The sequence below is a fragment of the Gorilla gorilla genome, chromosome 5 (genome assembly GCF_029281585.2).
Source record: "Gorilla gorilla gorilla isolate KB3781 chromosome 5, NHGRI_mGorGor1-v2.1_pri, whole genome shotgun sequence".
In the NCBI taxonomy this organism is placed as follows: Eukaryota; Metazoa; Chordata; class Mammalia; order Primates; family Hominidae; genus Gorilla; species Gorilla gorilla.
In genome coordinates this window covers 73,563,571-73,590,717 of record NC_073229.2, presented here as the reverse complement: position 1 = coordinate 73,590,717, position 27,147 = coordinate 73,563,571, and the positions used below count along the sequence as shown (strand labels likewise).

The window sequence follows — 27,147 nt, the reverse complement described above, 5'->3', positions numbered from 1 at the left end:
TACGTGTGTGTTTGTTGTTGTTTTTTAGCATTTATTTAAATGCATAAATGTTATATCCACAATACAACCTCTAACTCTATTCTTATATAAGGAAAGGGTACTTATATAAGTGCTTTTTAAAGTGCTTTTTAAAAAGGTGATGTTTCACTGTGGGGAGGTCTGTGCAAACCTACCCCAAAGTCCCAGGAATCTGAGAGGCTGAAGAGACAGGCTGACAAAACCAGTTTCCTTGGAAGAAATATTTAATAGGGACTTAGGAACAGAAGCCATGTCTGTGTCTCGGGCAGCAGCAAGTTGAGATGGTGGATTCCCACACCGTTACCCAGGGAAGAGGGATGGTTCAGAAGGGAGCTAGCTGTAGGACAATTGAAGTATGATAACATAAAGCTTGTTTGACCTAAAGGCAGAATTTGCATAAGTACCTGCTCTTACACAAGGAAGATAGATAAACTGAAAATATTAGAGGGCTTCCCAGAACAGAAGTTAATCAGAAGCCAATAGAGTGGATTAGCTTTCAAGATGGAGTTGCTTTGGCCTCCACAGGTAAACTTCTAAAGACAGTCAATAGTTGAAGTTTTGAAACAACACTCCCAGAAATACTTTCTAAACTTTTTGTGCCTTGTTTTCTCTACCTCCTCCTTCTCCTTTTCTCCTTCTGCTCCTCTCTTTTTCTTCTTCCCCGTTTTTGTAAGTACAAAATTAACACTGATCGAGGTTATTTGAAGGTAACGTGCTTCTCTAAATAATACTTTCCCAAAACTCATAGGTCAAAATGAAGCAATTTAGAGACATTTGTATTATGGCAGACCCTATAAAAGATTGCAGATTTAAGTGTAATTTACCTCTTAACCAGATAGATATTCAAAGTATTGCACTTGGTCTTGATCAAACATTTTAAGGCAGGGATTATCATACCATTTTTAATATACAGGGAAATTGAGGTTGAGGAATTCCTTAATTGTTCAAGATCTGTCTGATCTCCAAATCTTTACAGCACTAGATTGATATTGATAAAAAGATGATAAATATTAATTTAGCTTCGATATTCTCATTCCACCAATTAGCATTTTCGGTTGAGTTATGCTAATGGTAGTAACTTAAATTCTGCCGAATTTTGGTTCCTGCTGTTTAGTCTTTAGTGTAGTGTCCTTCTGGTATTTTAAGATTCTCAAGGTATGTATGCAAAACTCTTTCTTCTTTCACTAAAATAAAAGGCACTCATGCAAGTAAATATACACAAACATACCAATAGCCCATGTATAACTAGACATGTTTAAACTTCTGGTCATGATGAGTCAGACCTGCTCAAATGTATTTGTATTGACAATAAATGTATGTATATATTATATATTACTATTCACCTTTGAGCAGCTAAACTTAATATTCCAAAATATTTCATATCTGATAAGCTTATTTGATACTACAAATCTAACTTTATCTGTTAAACCTGACTCTGTATTTAACAACGGCATGATGACTTTATTAACCATAGAGGAAATTATTATACTGATCTATATCATACTCAAGATGAACAATGAAATTTTACCTGAAAAAGAAAAATGCAAATTTTAGTCATTATGATTTCTATTAATGTAAATTTACTTTCACATATTTGTTTTTGAAAACCTCTCAGTCTTGATAAGTGCTATGTTGTCAATAAAGACAGACTATTCACATCCAGGAATATTTACTTTCCCACCTTAAAAAAACCCGCTTTATTAGTATTATGTATTAGTATTAGTATTATGGGTTGAATTGTGCCCTCTCCCCCGATGTTGAAGTCCTAGCCTCCAGTAACTCAGAATGTGACCTTTTTTGGACATAGGGTCTTTGCAAAGGCAGTTGACCTAAAGTGAGGTCAGTAGAATGAATCCTAACCCAATATGACTGGTGTCCTTATGAAAGGAGGAAATTTAGACACAAAGACATGCATAGGAGAAAAGATGATGAGAAGGGATACAGGGAGAAGACAACAATCTACGAGCCAAGGAGAGAGCCTGGAACAGATCTTTTCCTCCGGTTTCAGAAAGAACCGACCCTGCTGACACCTTGATTTTGGAATTCTAGCCTCCAGAAATGAGAGAGAATCAATTGCAAACTCTAGTCTGGTATTTTGTTATGACAGCCTTAGAAAACAATCACACGCGGTGGCTCACACCTGTAATCCCAGCACTTTGGGAGGCCGAGGTGGGTGGATCACGAGGTCAGGAGATCGAGACCATCCTGGCTAGCATGATGAAACCCCGTCTCTACTAAAAATATAAAAAATTAGCCGGGCGTGGTGGCAGGCACCTGTAGTCCCAGCTACTCGGGAGGCTGAGGCAGGAGAATGGCACGAACCCGGGAGGTGGATCTTTTTTTTTTTTATTATTATTATTTTTTTTGAGACCGAGTTTTGCTCTCGTTGCCCAGGCTAGAGTGCAATGGCGTGATCTCGGCTCACTGCAACCTCCGCCTCCTGGGTTCAAGCGATTCTCCTGCCTCAGCCTCCCAAGTAGCTGAGATTACAGGCATGCACCACCATGCCCGGCTAATTTTTTGTATTTTTAGTAGAGACGGGGTTTCTCCATGTTGGTCAGGCTGGTCTTGAACTCCCGACATCAGGTGATCCGCCCGCCTCGGCCTCCCAAAGTGCTGGGATTACAGGCGTGAGCCACCGCGCCCGGCCCGGGAGGTGGATCTTGCAGTGAGCTGAGATCGCGCCACTGCACTCCAGCCTGGGCGACAGAGCTAGACTCCGTCTCAAAAAAAAAAAAAAAAAATAAAGAAAATAATCACAAACACCATTCTGAAATATTTGCTTATGCACATTCATGTAAATGGGCTTTTTCTTTGCTACAATGTAGGCTTTAATTTCAAGTACTGTAACTGCACCTTATTTAAAGGATTTATGGAATTATTTTTGCTACAAATAAATATGTTTTTTCTTTGTACATGTATTTTCTCTATTGCACTGTTCTTAAATGCATTACTATTTAAAATGTTCTTTTATTGGATATTGTAAGAATTTCTTTTAAAAAGTGAAGTAAAACTGGTGAGGCAGGACAACTTTAACAAGTTTATTTTATAATGTTCATGGGAAATACTTAGGATATTTTACTATTCCCAGTAGTATAAGTGCCATATTTTAGTGGAGAAATTTTATACTTCAAAATAAATCCCCTCTAACATTCTACAGAATGGGGTTGGGGGGGACTTGTTTTTAAGAACCTGCTATGAAAGGGGCCATATGAGTAAAAATTACAGAATTATTACCACTGTGTTTATTACTCATAGTCTTGATTCTCCTCAAGCATATTCTGTTGTCTATAGGTAATGCAGAAGAGCTTCGTATATGAAAGGAGAAAGGAGAAATTAAATAATTTGTCAGTCAAAAGTAAAATAGCTTTGACCATTAATAGAAAACTGTGCACTTATGAAATCAATTGAACTTTCATAACTTTTCAGAGGTGAACTAGAAATATATGGCTCTTTTTAGACCACACCACTTCATCTTCCCAGATTTACTTTCCAATGAATTGCAATTTGCATCACCGAAATTCAGATATTTAGGCCATTCTTGATGCTTTTTCTAAATATATACATCATCATTCTCAGTAAACTATCGCAAGAACAAAGAACCAAACACCGCATATTCTCACTCATAGGTGGGAATTGAACAATGAGAACATATGGACACAGGAAGGGGAACATCACACTCTGGGGACTGTTGTGGGGTGGGGGGAGGGGGGAGGGATAGCACTGGGAGATATACCTAATGCTAGATGACGAGTTGGTAGGTGCAGCGCACCAGCATGGCATATGTATACATATGTAACTAACCTGCACTATGTGCACATGTACCCTAAAACTTAAAGTATAATAATAAAAAGAAGAAAAAAATACAAATTCCTAAGAAAAAAAATATATATATACATTTAAACTGGAACTGTCTCCTTCACAGACATGCTGGAAAGTTTTGATATTTGAACATGAAGAGTTTGGAGAATTTTTTTTTTCCTGAAGAGATGGCACAGTTTAAAAATAATAGAAAATATCATTGAAATGACTACCAAAAGAAATTTGTTAATTTTGCTTCTGAAAGTTTACCTCCTTGTTCTTTTTTGTTTTTCATGTCTTTATTAATATCATGCCAAGGGATGACATTATGAGCCTTGCAGAATTGATTAGGACATTTTTGCCATATTTCAAATGAAAGCAGACCTGAAATCGGTGTAGCACTCAAGTATTTCCCAAGGTACAGGGGGACTGCTCCTGTTTAAGAAGTGAACAGTGTAAATGAGTTAATTCCAAGATTAAGGTCTCAGAGATATTTACCAAATATCTCAAAACTTTAAGACAATTCTTATTTTCTTGTCTGCTTATTTGGAGGATTTTTCAATTTAGGAGGAAGAGGAAGAATTTAACTGACCTGCTATCACACTGGGACTATAAAGGGTTCTACAAATTCTAGTGAGAACTAAAGGAATCATTTTATTGCTTTGTATGATATGCTTGTTATAAGTCTGCAGTATCTAAAACTGAATCCTATATCAGATGTGAAAAAAGCAAGCATTTCAAACCTTCCTTTGGTAAACACAATGACTGTAATTGTGAAAAGACAATAAAACATTCATAGTTTGTATTAAGGTATTTAGATTATTTCATTATCATATTACATTTATTTGACTTTCTCTAGATTAATAGAAAAAAATCTAGTTAAGAAACGAAGATGTAGTTTCTAAGATACACATTTTTTAACTTCGTTTTTGTTAAAATGGTTCAATTTTAAATTTTAGAGTATTTTTCATTAAAAAAGTATGATTTATTAAAAATGTGTTTTCACATTTTGTAAGCCACCCTTAAAGTGACTTCTATGATGTATACAGACAGAAAATGCAGTAAAATAGTATTTAACACAGTATGTTGATATTTAACCTAGTATAATAATATTAAACAATGAATAGCTGTATTGTTTTCTATATAAATAATATGCTCTTAAATAGATTCAATACAATATCAAAGGTCATAAAATGCATAATGGTGTTATTTCTACTCTATCTTGAGGGAGATACAGTGTTTTACAGTTAACCTATTTGAGCCTGAATGTTTTCAATACTAAGGAGCTGTTGTAAAGATTAAATGTCAGAAATAGGTAATTTTAGCTCAGAAACTGCCTGTAGTAAGAGAATAATAAATTATTCATTATAATTTAACAAATGTTTATACATTTATAAATATAATGCTAAAATTAAGATTCAGCAATACAAGTATAAATGTTAATAACAGTAACACTGTGCAGATTATTCTAAAATATATAAGTAAGTTCATATTCACAGCCATTACTGTCCCAAGGGGACTTAAGCTTGCAGAAGATATTAACAAAAGTTCTCATAGATTGTGCCACTCAACTCATGGGATTTATCCTTAAACCAGTGGTATTAGGAACTCTGTAATACTCTCTTGGTGTTTGGTATCCATAAAATAATTATATAATAAAAATAGAAAAAATATTAGAAAACTCCTTCTAAAACAGATGATTGCATTACATCCTGCCTGTGTTCCATTCATCTGAGAATTCACATTCATCCAAACTGGAACAGCTACTTTCATTTGACTCTATTCAGTTTAATCCTTTGTTTTGAGGACTACTTACAGATGTGGTTACCGGGAACACTGATGACCAGGGATCAAATTAAGAACACTAAGTCAGTTTATAAAGGCCAATGAAAAGCAGGAAAATGGAAATTACTTTCAGATAGAGATTACTAATTTGTACCAGGTTTGGTTGGGAGCCTAGTAACAAAGGTTTTGTATCTTATTACTCATCACTTGAGTCACTTGTTCCTCTTGTTCTTTAACTAACTGCTGTTATTTTACAAACTGCTTTTGTAATGTTTTCACTTAAGTCTAGGAAGTAATGATGTTCATTTAAACCTTTAACTTTTTTTGTTGTTCCTTTTCTTTTTAGGGATGCAGATCTGTTCTTGTTAGACACAAGAAAGGCCCAAGCATTAGATGTGGGTTGGCTTGTCTTTGATATCACTGTGACCAGCAATCATTGGGTGATTAATCCCCAGAATAATTTGGGCTTACAGCTCTGTGCAGAAACAGGGGATGGTAAGCACTGAATTTTATATGTTTTTTGTGAAGCTTGTTTGACACATTGAGAGTTGTCGTTTTTTATGTGATATAACCAATATATGTTTTATATTTATGATGTCTGTCCAAGGCAACACATTCCATAGGGTAGTGCAAAACTATATTAGTTAGTTAATCAATTTAGAACACATTTATCCAATACATTTATTGTCAGGCTCTGGGGTGGGAGGTAAAGAAGACGTAGGTACTGCTACTGTTCTCAAGGAATTTTTAGTCTAGTGTTGAAGACCTGTATATGTAAGTAAGTAGCACTACTGTAATACAACAATACCAAAATAATATAGTTGTGGTGGTTACACAACTATACAATTTGTAAAAATTTATGGAACTGTACATCAAATAAGAATAAATATTACTATGTGCAAATTATGTCTTAAAGCTCGACTAAAACAATGATAAATATGTATCAAAAAAGACACTAGGGAAGTAAAGGAGCTACCAATAATACAAAGTGGGAGAGAGGAGATGGGGATGGAATGAGTCACAAAAAACTGCAGAACAATAATACCAAGTTAGTTCTTCACGTATTGCAATGTTTTATCAAAGACTACGGCTCCAGAATTACTTGTGGAAGGGTCTGTGGGAAATCTTCACTTTTAAGAAGGTCCAGAAGTAATTCTTATGCTCACAAGTATTTACTGGGCACCTGCTATATACCCTAATACTGAAAAATAGTGACACATCAAAGACACCATGGGAAAGCAGAACATACATGGCTAAAGACACCTGGGATGGAGCCAAAAGAGCCACTTGGTGAGATTCTGGAGATATAAAAGTGAGCCAATGCAGATGGCTTTATGAGACTTGCATTTGAGTGATGCACGAGATAGTAATAACACAATAGTATTAGTGAATGCATTTCACAGCACACTGAGGTGTTCAATGGATCTGTGAACATAGGGTGGTGACTAGATTTGAGCTATAGTCTGAAACACGAAGATGTGATTAGAGGAAGAAGTTGGGGGGCAGGCAATTCAGAAACATGGAACAGAATTTGCAGACTGTGGTGATGGTGATACTGGCATATTTGCTCAGAAGGCTCAGGAAGCCAAGGCCAATATATTCAGATCTTTGTTGCCCTTTGATCACTCAAAGTTCAAACACTCTAAACTCAAATCTAGACTTGCAGGTCATTTAAAATTATATTTGTCATGATAGGAGGATAAGACATAATTTAATGGTGTCCTACCTTTAAATACTTAATATTTAATTTTAAATATTTATAAAAAACATCATGGAGATCTACATTGTGCTCTTATTCTCTACCCTAAAAATGTTATCACCAGGGACAGGGAGGATAATTTTTAAAAAGATCATTAATAAGAGAACGTATCTTATTTAAGGTTCACTGCTTCTAGTTGTCACAGAATCAGGCAAGAAAAACATTAGGCCTACAGTCTACCTCCCTCATTTTTCATTGCGGTGTTACACAAAAGCCTTGTTTAATAAACCACAGAGGTAAGTAAAAGTTGTGTCTGTCTTGGACCTTTTTCAAGGAGATTTATTGCTATAAATGCTTAAGACTTCACTATGGCGTTGTTTTACCTGCAGCCAGTTTCACAGCTTATGGATAATACCATTACCGATGCTGTGACTGCAAAGATTGTATATATGGAATGAAGTTCACACACAAATTGAATATATTAAAGGGTTAGTCTAGTGCGTGTTTTATGTGTCTCAAATCTTTTTTTTTTTTTTTTTTTTTGAGACGGAGTCTTGCTCTGTTTGTTGCCCAGGCTGGAGTGCAGTGGCGCAATCTCGGCTCACTGCAAGCTCCGCCTCTCCGATTCAAGCCATTCTCTCGCCTCAGCCTCCCGAGTAGCTGGGACTACAGGCGCCTGCCACCATCCCCGGCTAATTTTTTTGTATTTTTAGTAGAGACGGGGTTTCACCGTGTTAGCCAGGATGGTCTCGATCTCCTGACCTCGTGATCCGCCCGCCTTGGCCTCCCAAAGTGCTGGGATTACAGGCGTGAGCCACCGCGCCCGGCCGGGTCTCAAATCTTGATCTAGAAAAAGAAAGTTCTTACTGAAAGTATTATAGGCAACGTTTCAGACCTTCCCTATGCTCTCAAATCCAGATTTTTCCATAGCTTTTAATTACAATGTTGAATTTTCATAAACAATTCAAATATTCTGGATTATAGGTTAGAGTACAATTATGGCTTTACGATTATCATTAAAGGATCCTCAGAGTTCAAGCATTATAAATGTAGACTGAGTAAAGCACAAATTTAAATAATCTTCCAAGAATTTTACAATGTTAAGCTACTGTACATTTATCGTCAGAAATGTGACTGGGAAATTGGCACTGGGGAAGTAAGCCAATCGTTCCTTCCCTGGTATGTGGCCCAAACAAGAAAAATGAAATTAGTGGTATGTGCTTCTCCCACTCTCCTCTTTGGGGATATGCTTGAAATGTCTAACTAAACAAATCAAGAAATCTATGAAATATGATCAGCCTGTTTCCTTTTAATTTCCATCTTCCCTCATGCTCCACGTGGACTTTCTAAAGTTTCTCTTTTTGTTTTTCCCCCACTCTTATCTTGTATTGGTTCTCTCTTTCACTATTTCCATAATTTAACTTCTGTGTTGTTTTCAGTTTATCTTTTTCTCTCTGAGAACTAGTCTATATTTTGACTTTCCCTTTCTCTATGATTAATTTTCTCTTATATTACATGGGTAATTTTACTTTAAATCACTACTATGTTATTTTTTAGCCTAGAGTAAACTAATGTTTTACTCCTTTAAAAGGTTTCCAAATTCTATATTTGAGAGTTCGGTTTGAAATATACAGCCTTTTGTTGCTTTTCCTTATCTCTTTGATATTGTCTAATTTGAAGAATTTTCAAATGGTTAAACATGCTAGGCTAGCTGGCTTTTTGCTTTTAGGCAATACTTAAAACAGATTTTAACCAGAGGTGGAAGAGATAGGGCCTTGGGAAAGCAACTGATTCTCTGGGCACCTTAGTTTTATTAACTGCAACTTCATGGAGAATATACATGTGACATTTCCTTATAAATATGAATAACCAGATGCTTCAGCTTATTACAGCTTCACTCATTACCACTGCTTGTGTTCTCAATGTGACATTGCTTCAGAGCAGACAGACCATCTTTTATTTTCAGTAATATATTCCTAACGTTTTCTTCTAAGCAAAAGGAGTTGAAAATCATGAAAGGATGATAGGAAAGTCTGCTTTCAAATTCATTTGTAAACTATTATTCATTTATCCATTTGTCCAACATATAATTATTAAGTATCTGTGCATGCAAGGTGGCAGGTTACGAAAGCATATCACCTAAGAGACAGATACAGGTAGCTAATTTTAGAAATAACAAAGTGCCCTAATACTGAAAAATAGTGATACAACAAAGACACCATGGGAAAGCAGAACATACATGGCTAAAGATACTTGGGATGGGGCCAAAAGAGCCATGGTAGCGGTGGCCTTGAAACTGGGTCAGCAGTTAGATTCCTAAGAAATACAGATGAAGAGGAAGGGAAGTCATGGAAGTATGCGAAGTGATGGTGAGGGCAGGATAATTGATTCCTGGATGAAGAAACAGTAAGTAAATGCACACTATGTCAAAATGGCGTGGTATATTCTGGAAAAATTTAACAGTCCAGGATTGGCTAGAACAACTTTCATGTATAAAATGTGATTGCAGATGCTATTAGGCAAGTGATCTATACACAAATCATGTAAGGAATATGAAATCTAAATTAAATGTAATATTCTCTTGTAGCTTGATCGTGAGCCATAAAAAAGAACTAAACTTACTGCTTTAATGAATCACAGTAACACCACTGTGATTACAGGTTTGAATGAATGTCAGTTTCATGAGGTCATGGGACATGTGTCACTGATTCGCACTTGTACCCTCAGTGCGTGGCACAATGCAGGTCGTAGGTATTGAAAATGTCTTGAATGGTAATTGAGTGAGTTTGTAATTAAAAAGGTCTTGTAATTCACTTGCCACTGAACATGTTTCTCTTAAGAAGACATTCCAAACTGTGAGTTTTAGAATTAGTAACTAAACCAGTTTAATGTAACATAGGAGCAGAATTTTGTAGAGCAAACCACAATACAGAAATTAAATAGTTTAAATCATAAGGAAAGGAGAAAGTCAGTGATGTGTATTATTAAATTTTGTTTAGCCTGCCCCTGTGAAGAAAAAATACCAAAAAGGTCTAAATATATTTTGGGAATCAAAAGGCTGCTGAAATCAAAAGTAGCATTTTGATTCCTCAGAGAGCCTGTGGAAATTATGTCAGTTTATGAAATACTCTTTTTAGAAATTTGACAAATGAACTGCAATGGATTTGGCAAGAGAGTTCAAGAATATTTTATTATTTTTTCATGCTGAATAGATAATTCTCAGAGCTCCATATGTTTGTTTCAGCAAAATAATACAAACATATGAGCAAGCAAATGAAAAAATATATTGCCGCTTCTTAATGGCAAAATTTAGACATTCCAGACAAGATGTTATATCCAATTTTACAAAATTGGTTTTAAAGTTCTCAAGCACTTTCTCATGGTGGTTAATAAACCTCTATGATAAAATAAATTCTATTTTTGTTTTTAATAGCAAATGAGTAGGCTTAAATCTGTCCTAAATTATTGTAAGATTTCTAGTTCCCTGCATTATAATGATACATTAATTAACTGACATACTAGGTCTTTATTAACATTGCTAATAAATCTACAGTAATGATTTTTCCTACACACATATGCACATAGTTTATTACACAGATAGCAATTTAATCTAACTTTAAAGACTTGAGTTTTCCCCCCAAACACTATAATTTTCCCTTGTTTGATGCTTTATATAGCTTAAGCCTTCCAAGTAGATTAATTCTTTTTTTCAAACTTGGGTTTATAGAATAATTTAGAGATTGAAAAACAAAGGTAGTATTTTGGGGTTCATTAGAATGTCTTTTAAAAAGCCCTGTGTTTTCAGACATTTTCGGTTTGGCAATACTCAGAATGAATTTTGCCAGTGACTTTTTTTCTTTCTATTCAAACTTGCTTATACATCAAGAAAAATTCAATCCGTATGTTTCTGATTCATTTGTATTCAAGTCATCAAAATGTTGTTTTGTCAGAGAGTTGTTTAATGTCCAAGAAACATTATAAGGTTATTTTTTAGAAGTAGGACTTAAGAGCCATTTTGAAAACAAAGTCAGCATAATTTTCAACCACATCAAGGTAAAACTTCAGGTTTAAAGTCAGAAAGTTTAAAGTTTCACTAAATTTTGTACCCAAATCAAGAAAAAAAAAGATTTCAGAGGTATTAAACTGTCAGATTAAATTATATGATAACTGATACTTAAATGTAAAATAAAGAAACATTGCTTACAGTAACTTAGAATTTAAAGTTTTGATATTTAAATGAGGAGGATAAATGAACAGATAGCTACATTCTGGAAATAAACATTTTAAAAAGAAATCATTAGAAAAATTAGATTAAAATCTGGGCTCTGATAAAATACTTACCATTCTAGCCATTGCATCAATAAAGTGAGTGTGATAGTAATTACCTCACAAGGTATGTGAAGTTGTATTAGATGGTAGTAGCTGGCACATGGTAGGGCACAAATAAAGTTCTGTATGATAAATTGGACTAGAGATTGCACAGACTTTTCACTTACATTAGCTCTGGTTATCACTCCTTTAACTTGGGACTAGTTCTTTCATTGTGGAGGTTTTACAGATGATTTAAATACATTTTAGATAAATTCACAAGTGATAGTCCACAGGGAAAAGTTCAGATTGATATATATTCTGAAACTTTGAGTTGACAGCAGAGTATATAGGCAGTTATGTTATGAAGCTCATGTTTAATAACATTGATTGATAAAATAATTACTAATAAGAAAGTTTTAACCTGTTTCAATCTAGGGTGTGAAGTCAATAGAAATGAACCCATTTTGTTCTTAGAAAAATAACATATTTTTAGAGATTACTAATTTAATCAATGAAAATAAGGGAAACAAGCTTTTCGTAATGCAATAGGATTATATATGGGGCTAATTTATTAAAGGCTGGCCAACATTAGCATAAAAAACTCCTGTTTAAAATGCCTTAGGACAAATTACTAGTATTTGAGTTAGTAAACCTATTAGTAAGCGTTAAACAGTAGAATGGATTCTTACAAAGATAATTGAATTACAAGCAGGATTTTAATGTTCATAGAACACAAGATCAAATAAATATTAGTAGTCTTTGATAAAGAGTAGGGTCCAATGGTCCTTAATACATGTTGTGCTGATGTTTATAGCAAATCACATAAAATCTCCACCATGTAAATGGTATTTCCCAAAAAATGATTGGAAAGCTGAGATTTTAGATTTTGAGATTTAGATTTTAGAAAATCAGAGATTTTCTAAAAGTACCAACAGTTTAATCCTCTTTTATTTTCACCAATATTATTCTGCAAACTTCAAATAAAGTCTTTTGTTATCAGGACAATTATCTTGAAAGTGGGTAATTTTACATTTCATTACCCAGGATGTTGCTGTGTTCTCTCCTTTTCAACCTGTGATAATTTTTGTTGTTGTTGTTCATTCCCAGTAATTGACACTGTTACAGCTATGTTAACAAAGAACAGGATTCATCTTTTTCTTCAACATTGGGTTGTTTTTCATTCCTACCTGCACAGTAATTTAACATACTGATAACATTTCTTTTCCAAATTAAAATATCCAGTAATATTTCCTAAATGTATTCTGTTAAAATCAGTTTTTCCAAAATGCCACATCTTTTGAATTGCAGTATGTTCCTAATTAGAAACATATATTCCAGTATCTAAAGTCCACATGTGATTATATATTAAACAAAGATATAATTTACAACTGAATATTCTTTTATGTTTATAAAATTTAAGTGTATTTGTGTGAGAAATGCAGAGTTCTTAATATAATATCTACTTAAATTTAGTAAGTCCTAGAATCTGCTATTTTTAAATGGAAGTATCTGCCTAAGTTTGTTGTGTTATTCTTCGTATCCCTAAGAGAGTCGTTTTTACCTCAGGGAAAGAGCTCCAGATTAAGCCTCTGTGTTGTCAGAGGTTTAATTTATCTGTGTCAAAGGTTAGATGATCTATATGGCTGGGTAATCTGAATATCAGCTGACAGTGCTAATAAGTAGCAGAAGAAATTCAAAGATCAAGGGTGATATTTTTCTTTTTCTCCTGCTGTTTTGACTACAGTTTCTCATTATTATTTATCTAAGTTCAAAAAGTTGAATTATGTCCACTTATCTGAGGATCTTTTAAACATTCTAAGATTTGATAATATTTCCTTCTCTTATCTGAATCTTATCTTTTGAAGTAATTAAGTCATTTTTGTTCATAAAACCATATGGCTCCCCTTTTGCTGAATTTATGGTGATGACAATTGGTTTTAAATAAACAAATCAGAGAGTATCTATATCCAAGAAACTGAAAGAATCACATATCTTACTGGAGGTTCTGAAAGGAAAAAAGAACATATACACTTATGATTTGCTCTAGATAAATATTGTTATAAATAAGTAGTTCTTTATGTATTGTCTAATGTTTAAGGATAATTAGCTTTGACTTCTGGATTAATATTTAAGAATAAATTAGGAGGACAGCAGAAGAATAGTTATCTTCCAGTACCTGAAGAAATGAAATTAATAAATAAAATTGAACTTTTTCTCTACAGTCCACAAGTTAAATCAATGTGCATAAAAGGCAAACTGAGGGCTCTTTACAAAAGAAAAAAAAAGCCTGAATAATGGAAGCCAATGGCCTTAGAATTGTTTGTTCTGTGAGGAATAAGCTCTATGTGGCTTGAAGAATTCACTATTTAGTTGACTTCTTGTCTAGGAATTATACAGCATAATATAAATTTTCAGGTAATTTCTACAGTCACTTACAACCTTGCTGCATCATGGAATGGTACGCCAATTGTAATCTTTAAGCATATATTTATACTTTAAGCATTATATTCATGTATTAAAAAATACTATATGTAGAGAGGGTACAATGAATGGAAATGCATTGTCTTAGAGGAGGCTGGTATTAAACAGTTACATTCAAACCCCAACTTAAGATATGGTATAAAAATAGTGATGGAGAAACTGGTAAAGAGAAGCGAGAAAGTTAGACATGTTTTTCTGTGCGCATGCATGGGTGTGTAGACATGGAATACCCAGGCATATACACACTCTCAAGTAATTGTGTTAGGGATCAAATATAAATTCATAGTTGAAAATCTATAATAAGATTTCTAGAGAGTTCTTTTTACAGCATTTAGCAGGATTGTATTTTCTTTTTAAGTGCCATACTAAATGTTTTAGTATCATAGCAAAACATAAAACTCAATCTAAATTTTTCCATAACATTTTAGAGTGCCTTCTACTTCTATCAAATTTTTTCATCAAATTTCAAAAACATCAAAACATAAATTATCTATGGCCATGTGTTACTTTCTGAAATTTTTTTTTTTTTTGCAAGAAATCAAGCCTTGGAGAAATATTTAAAAGATGTGGCTAAGAGAAAAAACTATGTTGGTCATTTTAATGTGAATGTTTAGCAAAAGTGTCATTGAGAATTCCTGTACATTTATGGTAAACATGACTAGATTTCTACTGAAAATAAATATGACATAGATTTCCCTTGGGGTCTGAAATCAGTATTTGTTAATTTTCCAAACCCACGTATGCTGTGACCCATGGGTTTTCTAACTCGCGTGATGTCTTAAAGCACATCGGAGAACATAAATCTTCCCTGTATGCTTTAGTTTTTTGTCATTTGCCCACTGCATACAAATGAGCAAAATGTCTTTCATGGCAGGAGTAACTGAACATAAATAACGGATCACTGTTAAATTTCTACTTGGTTCAACCAAAGATCTCGTTAATTCTCTTATTAGCCATATAGAATTTTCATAAAATATACTCCATGTATTTTCAAACATTCTTCTTATCAACTTATTTTCTGTCTACACAAATATCCTCTTTTTTATACGCTGATTTCAGCAATACCTTTTGCCAATATCAATTTGTTCTTTCATGCTAATATTTAGTATTTTTAAATTCTACATAGTTAATCCAGGTTTAACTTTCTAGGTATATCTTTAATTCATTTTGGGTAAGAATTTAAACCATGCATTTCCTGTGATGGACAACTGAAATCAAATAAATAACATTAGTGGAAACTAACATTGCTGAGTGCTTACTCAGTGTTAACCATTTTGCTAAGCTCTTTAAATGAAATATCTACTTCTTCTTAACCCATTTTGTACACGAGTAAATGTAGCTTAAGAATAAATCTGAAAACGATTTGTTTTCAGAGCCACCCTCTTATATGCTGACTCTTACAAATTAAATTAGTCTTTTATAAATTCTGAACTGAAAAATAATTGTATTGTTATAATTTCCAAATAAAACAATGCCATTAAAAATGATTATAAGGGAGAGAATTGAATTTTTGCTGTATCTGTTGGGAATTATTTTTGGGTTTTTATATTTTCTGCCTGGAGTTTAATTGTGATGTGGTCCACAATATGTAACAGTAATTCTGTCACATTTTTTATTTTCTAAATCAACCTTTTCAGTGTTTTTTGTCTCTTTGTGTAATTATAGTTAATTTGATAAATTAATAAATAGGAAAGGAGAAAAAGAAACTTTTCATCTGCTGATGATTCACTTCAACATGTAATTTAGTCAAATTTAATCTTTTTATTTAGAACTTGATAACAAACCCCCTCTTCTTAATTTAGTCTTGTATGATGATTCTTAGGCAGAAAATAATTTCTCTTTATAGTTATTGATTATAGAATATATTCAATAATAAATTGAAAGACTAAATTTTGCTGTTTTATCATGTACATTGTATAAACAATATTTTAAAAATAGTCTTTTTTTCTTTTGAAGACTTGCATCTCTTTGTTATGTCCTCTTAGGATAATTACATAGCAGTAAACATTTTAAAAAGAATAATATCTGAAACGTTTGGCATAGTCTAGTTACTAAGAAACAACAGTTCTCTTCTTCAAGTCCCAAAGCAGGTAACATTTGTAAGGGGAGAACTGCAGGTTTGATCATACTTAAGAACATCTTACACTGGCAGATCACAATAACTTAATTCGGAAGTCTTAGCTTTTGTTTTAATTTAGTTTATTTATATTTGAATGAGAGCCATATGGTTAACACAGTTTGCTTATCCAAAGTTCAGCATCGCAACTAAAAAACATATATGAAAAAAGGTTTTAAAATTATTGATTTAAAGTAAGCAGTTACAAACAGGAGTTAGTTGTGGTTCACTATCTGGCAAAATATATATTTTACTAATTTTTAAGGTTTCTTTTAATGAAAAGGGGTTCAGAAGTGCTTGGCTACATCTGTATTTCTGTTTTTGATTTTCCCTAATTCAGAACAGTAACTATAGAGCACCAGTCTTACCAAACAAATGCCAAAGTCAGAAATATTTTTTAGTTTTTGTTGTTTGTTATATTTTCTCTTCTAGACTCTAGCTAAACTGATGATCTGTGGGGTAAATATTTTCATGGTAATATCAATTTAGGATCATGAAAAATATAAAATACTACTTATTGTCATCATAAACTAGAGTTGACTCTTTCTTTTCTTTTCTTTCTACTTAAGTTTAACTTATTGTTGACATATCTCTCAAAGATATATTGCAAAACTAGCAGTAGTGCTGGTATTTGTATCCTGAGCAGAGAGCACAAGTGAGAAGAAAAGAGAACCTTTAATCCTTATAAGGCATGAGCAACCACAGTGTATCTATACTGCTGAGAGTTAAATTTTGGCATGCCAGTAATAAGATTATAAGAGAGAGAGGAAAACCAAAACAGAAACAAACAAACAAAAAACAAAGGCATCTAACCATCAAATCCAGTAGTATATATTAGAAGTGGCAATCAAAATTTGGATTAGACTAATACTACTTTGACAATTAAATTATATATCCCCACTCCTTAAAAATGTATGCTAATTTCTCTGTAGTGTGACAGTAATTGAATCTAAGTTTCAATTAGAGTGGAATAGGAACTGGGGAAGCCACCTGCCTTCTTATGGCTAATAAGAAGTATTGAGTCTTCATCTTCCTACTTACTTACTAAGGAAAGTCTGATCCTGAACTTAATGAAAGAAGCAGCTATAACATTATTCTTGGAAACTACAATATGTATGCCACTGACAGGCCATTTTTCCTCCATTCTTCTCAAGGTGAAAATATTTATACAGGAACCCAAGATGAAAGTACCCACCAATCTCTAAAAAGTGGACTACTGTGTACTTAGAGGGAAAAGCATACTACTTTAATAGTGTGACAAGGCTGAGTTAAAAATCTGACTCTTTTTTGAGCCTTATTTTAAGAGGATAACAGTTGCTTTGCTGTGAGGAGTAAATAAGATGTATACAAATCAACTGGTAAAATACTTGTCTTCAGTACATGGCAGCTGTTGCTTCTCTCTTAATTTCAGAAATGTTGAATTGGCTTTTTCAATTCCCAATGTCCCTGATCCTTTGAGACACGCTTCTTATTACTCTCAGGTACCAGTTATGTTTATATGTAGAAGTATTCTTCACGTTATTTTTCTCTGAAGTAACACAACTGATAGAAATATGGAAGTTGTACTTATGCTATGAGGTCAGACGACACTGCTGACCTAGATTGAGCAGAAGAAAACACTCTTGGAAACCAGCTATTATTTTGCATGCAAATGGTTCAGGATGCTTTTGTTCTGGGGGCCAGCAAGGAATCATGGTGGTGTAAGATTTCACCTTGTAACTCGTCCCTTATGTGGGGCAGGCTAGATGGCCTTCTGGCCATAGCCAGATACATGAAAAAATGGTGAAGAAAAATTCTGCTTCCTTCTACTCAGAAGAATGCTTTATGATCAGCCTTCATATGTGAAGAAAATAAGCCCTAAATACTAAAACTCTACATTTTTAAATTTACTTTTTATTTATAATTGAAACAATATTGCACATATTTTTGCGGTACAATGTGGTGTTTCAAAGCATGTGTACAAAGTATAATGACCAAATCAAAGTGATTATCATATCCATCATTTTAAACATGTATTATTTCTTTGTGGTAGCAGCATTCAAAATGTGTTCCTGCAGAAGTAGTTACTATGGAATATTACATTAGGTATCTCAGTATCAGTTCTCTACTGCATATTTTAGAAAATATAGTTCACTTTTTTTTTCACTTTCTTTATTAGGTGCCGAATAATTTATTTTTCTTCTATTTTGCTGGTCCTAGACTGATCCAAAGATCCTGGAAGTAACCTATGATCATTTGATAGGTTCATGTACAAATCAAAAGGGAAGGTCAAATATTTAACAGATCCGATTTTCTGTATGATAGGCCAAGGTGGGTGAATCACCTGTGGTCAGGAGTTTGAGACCAGCCTGGTCAACATGGTGAAACCCTGTCTCTACTAAAAAAATACAAAAACTTCACCAGGTGTGGTGACACATGCCTCTAGTCCTAGCTACTCAGGAGGCTGAAGGAGGAGAATCACTTGAACTTGGGAGGCTGAGGTTGCAGTGAGCCGAAATCACATCACTGCGCTCCAGCCTGGGCGACAGAACGAGACTCCATCTCAAAAAAAAAAAAAAAAAAAAAAAAATTTGGAATAATATAGTAGCTGGTAAAAGAGTATCTCCTTTAGATACTCAGTAAGTTTCCCAAGTAACTAAGTTTCAAAGACCACTTTAATTACTATAGGTAAAATGTAGAATACTAAAATTTCACTGCTGTGAAACAAACTAAAATGTGTCTGACATCTAAAAGCTTTTTGTCATTGATGTTGTAACACAAAGAAAGAGTTTTTTAAAGTTTTTGGTTGATTTCTGCTGAAATTCTGCTTCCCTATAGTTTTAATAAAATCCCCCGGGCTTCTGAAGGAAAAGATTCTTTCATTTAAGATATGTATAATTTTTATTTTAAAAAGTCACATAATAACTGGAGAAGAAGAAGAAAAATAATTCACTGTTCTCATGATTTGGTGAAAAAAATGTTTCTGCTTTCTTAAAATAAATGAGGGCTATAAGACCAACTGCTAACCAATCTTTTTGGGGCATGTGACAGATGATGTCTGTAAAGTTCATAGGACCTCAGGGGAAAGGTGCTATATATAAAGACAAGAGCTATTAAAAAGTAAGTGCTTTTGTGGAGGTAAACTACAATCCCTAGCGTGAGATTCATATTTCTAGCGGCTGAAAATAGGGACCAAGTAAAACACATTTGTTGGGCTTGTCATGCCCGAGACAGCAAGCCCCTCATTTCAGAGTGATGTCCCGTGGAAGGAAACTAATCATTTTCCATCACCTCAGTCCTGCCCTCCATGCAATAAAACATTTCAGCATTCTGGACAGCTTCCACAACTGGGCACAAACCTCTGGCCATGCTGCTTTACAGTTCTCAGTTTCTCTGTCCTCAGGCCCTACTTCCTGGAGCCTCATGAGCTTGGGTTCTCAAGGGTTTGTGTTTCTCCCTCTGCATGACTTTAGTTATCCTGCTAATGTTTCTGACCAAATATCCCGTTTCTTTTCTAAGCCCCGTCACTTTATCAAACTGTGGGGCACGACAGTATCTTCTGCAAAATTTTTAGAAAGAATGTCAACACTTTAAAAAATCTCTATCCCCTTTAAACTTCTTTATCCCTAACATACCCAAATCATATAGAAAAATGGATTTCTTCTACTGTTATATGTTACCAGGAGTTGTAACCACATTTCTTTCTTTCTTTCTTTCTTTCTTTTTTTTTTTTTTTTTTTTTTTTTAAGTAGTGACGGGGTTTCACCGGGTTAACCAGAATGGTCTCGATCTTCTGACCTCGTGATTGGCCCACGTCGGCCTCCCAAAGTGCTGGGATTACAGGCGTGAGCCACCACGCCTGGCCATAAGCACATTTCTTATCCACAGAAAACTCTGAACTCATAGTTCATATCAGTGTGTCAGGGTGCTGCTACTAATAATAGCCCTTCCTGGATTTCATTTTTCCAGTCTGTCTTTTTTTTCCCCTTTACTTATGAGCCACAGAATCCTATGCTTGTTTGTACATATTATTACATTTGTCCCTTCCTTTGATTTTCACACATTACCAATAATATATAATTATCGATATATAATACTGGCAAAGTGGCTTTTTTTTTAGATTACTCTTTTAAATGTCAGTAAAAAGAAGAGACGAGAAAAGTCCAGCCAAGGTATTGTACGCCAAACCTCATTTGTTAAACAGAACCCCAGAATTACTGCGAAGAATCACTCAAAAATCTCATCCTGTTCTCTACAGTTAAAAGAAAATTTTAATACTTAAAAAATAGTTTAAAATCCCAACTTTTCCTTATTTTTGTTTGAATTTATAAAGCAATGTAAACCATTTGAAAAACAAGAAAGTAATAAGGAGGAACGCTAAATTTCTGTTTGTGATACTTCAAGTCTGCGTACTTAACTCTGGCAACAGGTCTGCGCTTTTACAATAAAACTACAAAAGATGCAAATTTTTCATCAAAGTATAACAAAGCTGAAATTTGTAGCTAGATTACAATATACTTAATTTAAGATTATAGTAAATTTAAGTATATGTAGAATTTAAGTAGACAAGATTCTATCTTCCTCACATTCCTTAAAATCTCATATAAAAATGATTTATTCTGTATGCTGGGTGGTGAATTCTGTACATTTTAAATGATCAGTTTCTAAAAAGGGTAGAATTCTAGTATAATTTAGAGTCATATAATCCATAATTTCACAGTACCAGAATCAAAGTTAATCACAGGTTGAAAATAAGTGAAGATCAGATAGATGTGTGGATGTGAGACAATGCACTGATTTGACTACTGCTAAGGAGTCCATAACGGATACTGCAAGAGCCTTTTTTGAAATGAAGAAAAGATAATTTGTGCACAAGTTCCATCACAGGTGTTTTGGGTTAAGCAGTCAATTACCGTGGGTTTAGAGGAGAAAAAAACAAGCTGGAATGTATGCTAACATCTCAAAGTCATATCAACGTTTAGACTCTGATAAATCCTCAAATGAATGTTTTTCAAACTGTGTATCCTAGAGGGAAACTCAATGATCATATTTGGAACCACTTATCCTTATAACATCAACATGTGTCAGAAGAGCTGTTTTATGTCAGAATCTCCTTTAATAACTCTGTTTTGAAAGAAATAAACATTTTGAAAATCATGTTTTCCAAAAGGAGTGGTCTGAAATACAAAACCGGTGAGTCTGGGATAGAGCTTTGGTTTGCCAGTCTACCTTCCCTGTGACTATAAATTTGAAATAGTTTCAGTTGTGTTCTTAGGCAAATGTGACCACAATACCCTGACCTCAGTACTTATATGAAATCATTTGGGTTAGAGTAGCAGATCTAGAAGGATTGAATCTCCAGCCGCAATTATGACAAAATTTAGTAGTTCAGTGCTCCAGCCTCATCTACATCCTTCTTGATCTCTGTATGAATAGAATAATAATTTCTTAGAAGATATCTGTCCAATCCTATCTTTGTTCACTGAGTTAATAAAACTGTAAAATAATATACCCATATATTTGCTGTTCAAATTGTTTCTTTATGATTCCGGTACAATAATTTTGAGGAGAAAATAAGATGGACAAGGTATAAATATTTCTTAAAAAAACTTTTCACGAGCAAATATTTAATGTTTTTGTTTGTTTTTTGTTTTGTTTTGTTTTTGTAAATCCAAAAAGACAATATCTATGCCAATAACAAACTCTGGATGCCTACAATTATAGTCATTACCACTTTCATTTCATAATCCAAGTATTATATGATACCCAAACCTGAAATAATTAGGAATAAACAATGTTTCTTTGGGTCTAACTGCCACCAGCAAGATCACTGAAATGCTGACACATCCTTCAAGAACCCTTTCAATCTCCTCTCTGCTGTCTCTTCTTCCCTCCCATTTGCGTGTTTAAGCTTGAACAGCTTCCAGCAGCCAAGATTTTTACCTCCTATTACCACCCCATCCATTTAGCAGATCACATCCCTACCCTCTTTCCAGTGTCCACATCAAGACGTGGATATCATACAAAGGAATTTTTCTCTTGCAATTGGAGCCACTTTATCCCATCACTGGCATTGTCTCTTGCTTTGCTTTGGTATAGTTATTGATGCACATTAAAACTCCCCGTGTTGTCAGATTGCTGCTCCGCTCAGCTTTGAGCTGGTACTACTCTTTGAAGTCAATGCTGATGACTAATACAGAATATAATTTTGGAGCTTATTCTGTTGCTGCCATCCGGACCCAATGTGGAACTGCTCAGAAGCCATTCTTCTCAAATAGAGAGAATCTTTGTTCACCACTTGTGTCACAGTCTGTTAACTAAGTTCCAAAGTAGTGCTACCTTGTCTTCCCAGTATTTTAGAGACTTTGGGTAAAAGGGATGTATTAGATTTTCTTTGATTCCCTTTCTTTCTAGGAGTTAAACATGCATCTATTGAAGCTGTGCCAGAAGTAACTCTGAGTTATAGACTTAAAAAAAAAATCACTGCAGCTCATCTTTTTCTTAAGATGACTTCTTGCCCACAAAATTGCTCAATCTTCTTTAAATATATGCTTGGCGAATCAAATCTATCACTGTTCTAGCTATGCCTGGATGTGTCTGAATCCTAAGGTGACTAAGCTTGGGCTCAAGCTGGTATCCTTACCATACTTTATTTTAATGTTCTTTTTGTTACCTCACCCCCATTTTCATTTCCACTGTATATTCAATGCTTCATCTTTATGTATGTTTTTAAACTAGAAACTACTCTAAAACAAGAATCAGCTTTGAAAATTAAATCCATGGTGATACACACATGTAAAGGTAATGTGTTTCTAAATCAAAATGCTTTAGGTAGGCTTCTTCAGTTATATATTTGCAATATCTAAAACATACTGTATATTTAATAATACCATTTAAAAAGTTCAAATAAAGTTTTATAAAGAATTTACTTTTTTTTTAATACATGCGGTGTAGTCTGGGTTTCTATCAGTACTTCTACTAAAACAACTATTCAGTCTTTGAAAAGGTTTAGTCAACATAATCAATATAAGTGTATTGTTTCTGAAAGACTAGGTCAAATAGTTAATGCATCTATGGTGTAGCTCAAGACCAAGGGTAACTGAGCAAGCATTAACTTATGGAATCTTAATAGTCACTCCATTGCTGAAGTAAAAAGGAAACCAAGAGGAAACTTAATAATATTAAAAGTTATTTTAAAGGGAGTTCACATTGGTTTGGAGGGTACTTTGCTTCACATACAATATCCACCTTTGTAAAACCCAAGAAACCCGTATTTGTAACATACACACATCTTTTCAGTTTTTAGAACATAAATCTTCAGTCCCGTATTATTTCTCCACAGATAAAAATTAAAATATTGGAAGTCTTTGGAATAATAACAAAAGAAACCCCCTGGCAACCCAAAGGAAACTTGGAACTTCTTGTTAAGTGCTTATTTAACTATAAAAGAGTCAGTGTGTGTTGTAATGAATGGAAAATTGATTTTATTGTATTCCATTTATGAACATCTCTCAGCAACCTATTTCAGTATTAGAAAGATCATACATTAAAAATGATTTCTGCAGTCATCAATGTATACAAGTTAAAATTTAGCTCCTGTTAAATTAACACTTCATTAAAATATCAAAATAAAAGCTTCGACAAATACTTTTTTATGTTGTACTCCAAGACAGAAAAAAAATTGAAAAAATTTAAAGAACAGATTGCTAGTTATTCTATTCTATAACAGTTAAGTTTCTCAGTTCTTTTTTTTTTCTTTTGCTAAGCTCTCTGTCACTGGAAACATCTTAAACCAATTTCAAGTGCTACACCTGAATAAACATGTTGTAAAAGTGTTTATGTATTGAAGTGGGTCAGTTCAAGGTATGGTATTTGGCTGGAACTTCTAATTTCTCTTTTTACAGTGAAAGGGCTGCCAGAAGGAGGAAGTCTGAGCTGAATTAATACATTTGTTACAGTGGAAGTAGAATGGAAACTGCTCGGACCACAAATCAAACTGCCTCTTTCATTTATGCCAGTGATAGAGTTTTTCTAAAAAATATAGACTCTGGCATAGAGCCACTGTAAGTTTGCATTTAAAAGAGAAATCTATATGCTTATTTGTTTAAGGTTTACTGCTTTGATTATTTGTAAGTCCCTTCTCTTGTAGAACTGAGTATAGTGGCATTTGTGAGGCAGATGGCCATTTTAATAATTGCAGGAATTGGACAACTTTTCCCAGTAGGTTGTAAGACAACTGTGGAGGATACCTATGCTGTCTAAATTGATGCAGCCTTTTTTTTTTTTTCAACCAATACCTCCACATTTGAAGAACCCCTGTGTCCGTCCCTCTCAACAGCTGCACAGCCTTATACGACACGGTCTCATTTTCTGACGGTCTTGTTCTCTGCACAATGGAAGTATACACAAAAGTTTTTATGCTGCCAAAATAAATTTTGTTAAGAGCAAGGGTTTATTTGCTAAAATGCCATTGATGCCATTTTGGGGACTTGCTTTCCTTTCCTTTCTTCTAAGGTGGGTCAGGTTTTATAATGGACTGAGGTTGCTCCACAGTCTTTACTGAATAAATATTTTAAGAAAACATGCACATCTCTCATGGGGCAAGCCAGAGTCAATCATGCACATATTTCAAACCACATTATATATTACTCTTAAAAGACTGCTAACTTCTGTATCTAGAGTAGCAACTTTGCATAAGATATATGTAATTCTTAACCAAATTTACAATTTAAGGTTAAATATCATCTTTGAATGATTTTCATTGAACCAGATATCAATGGTTTTCTTTTTCACATATATATATAATATAATTTTCAGTGATTATTTTAAATTAGAAGAGCCTAATAAAAACTACTAAAAGAGGATACTATTAATACCTAACTCTAGGGCATTTGTGGAATGAAATTAAATAATGCATGGAAACTACTTAGAAAGATGCCTAACACAGCAACCACTCCAAAGTGATTTGACATAGTTTTAAGTATTATTATTACTACCCACATGGGAGAGGTACTTTATCAACTTTATCTCTAGGGCACCTTGACTTTTAACTCACTCCTCTATTGGTACTTGTTGTGTCCCTTTTCACTGATATATAACCACATCAAAGAACACATAAGGGTCTGAGACACAGGCTAGTTTATAGGCAAATTTGAGTCTTGAAGCTCACTTGGATTGTTTATTCTTCTTTCTGAGAGTCTCCAGGCTTGGTTTGCCTCTTCTGAATTCCTTTCAGTAAACATTTAGGTGTGTCGAAACTCAGAAGGGGAGGAATTCCAAAATTTCTATGTTTATTTCACAATACTTCGTATTGATAATTATCAGGTTGGTGCAAAGGTAATTGCAGTTTTTGCCACTACTTTTAATAACTGCGGCTTAAAGCAGACCTCCATCCCCAGACTAGGCTTCCAGAATTACTTGTGAAGAACTTGAAGTGTAGTGCAGCTTAGTAAAGGTTGCTGGGCACTGGCCAGAAGTGAAGGTGGAAAGGCTATCAGCACTAATTAACACTGGAAAGGTTTCGAATAGGCTGGAGAAAGTAGAAACACCCTGCCAAGTATTCGGCTTTTATAACTTAAAGGAAAATTACAGGGCATTTAGTGCCGAAGAGCCCATAGCTAATATTTTTTTTAAATTGTTATTTAATGTGGACATTCCCAGGCGAATGAGTAGTCAAATCTTCCAATTTATAGTATTCCTGACTTCAAGGTCTGAGAAGCTCTCAGTGAGTGAAAGCAGCTGGAGGGTGTTCTGTGGTGGAAGAATGATGCAAGATGTAACACCATAGATGGATAATTGTCTGTAATAGTAAGCCTCAATATTTATAAGAATCTTGGCCTGTAAGGAAGGCATTCTGATAATGTTTTAAAACTTTTCCCCTTTTCAAAGTACCCTCAGAATTCATTCACATCAGGTAATTGTTCTTTCTTTTTCATAAACCAAGTGCTTTTGTATTACGTTCTAGGACGCAGTATCAACGTAAAATCTGCTGGTCTTGTGGGAAGACAGGGACCTCAGTCAAAACAACCTTTCATGGTGGCCTTCTTCAAGGCGAGTGAGGTACTTCTTCGATCCGTGAGAGCAGCCAACAAACGAAAAAATCAAAACCGCAATAAATCCAGCTCTCATCAGGACTCCTCCAGAATGTCCAATGTTGGAGGTAAGAATAAACCCGAGCAGCAGTTATGCACAGAGAGTTATGGGGTCGTATGCTGCAAATCAAGTAGCCACAATAAATTTACCCTCTATGTATACCTTCGGATGGTACATTAAATCTTCCGGTGATGTTTCTAGCATCCCAGAATGTTTCATCAGTGAATCACTCAGTAATTCATTTTAAAATACATATGAGTTGCCTTCATATGTTGAAAGATTCAGTTCAAATTAAAGTCAAGATGACAGTAATAAAATTATGAAATGGCTAATCAACAAAATCTAGCCAGAACTGAGCTACACGACTTGCTGAGCTAACTTCCTCAGGGCCTTTCAAAAATGGATGGTCAACCAGGTAAATTAAATGTAAAATCCTTTCTTTCGTACTTAAGTCAATACATGTGAATTATGCTACTCAGTTTTATTTTTCTGAGATTAGCAGGAGAAAGACATTAGAAGGCAATGATTAAAATAATTATCTTTTCATTATTTGGAGGACTATTATCTAGATAATTTTCTTCAGGTGTGTCTACACACACGCACACACACACACACAGTCTTTCAACAAAATATTACGAATGCACAATTCATGTCAGTCTTTGCAAATTAATCTATTACTTATAGAGGGATCAAATTTCAATTGATCAGAAAGCATCTAACTGCCAAAATTTGTAGTGGCTTAATCGTATTATTTATACCAAGAAGTACCTTGTTTAGTCCAGGATGCAAACAGTAAGCTGTTAGATGAAAATGGTGGCTATTTTAGTCCAAAAATTGATTTCATGTATAAAAATAAATTTGAAGG

General features: G+C 34.2%; 1 protein-coding gene across 1 annotated transcript in view; it reads left to right on the top strand.

The window, feature by feature from the left end:
* BMP5 (bone morphogenetic protein 5) overlaps positions 1-27,147 on the top strand; it is a 124,990-nt gene that overhangs the window by 78,290 nt on the left and 19,553 nt on the right. Inside the window, exons 3-4 of the mRNA XM_031012617.2 lie at positions 5,951-6,099; positions 26,155-26,349. Of these exons, the coding sequence (XP_030868477.1) occupies positions 5,951-6,099; positions 26,155-26,349 (344 nt within the window). The remainder of the gene's footprint in view (positions 1-5,950; positions 6,100-26,154; positions 26,350-27,147) is intronic.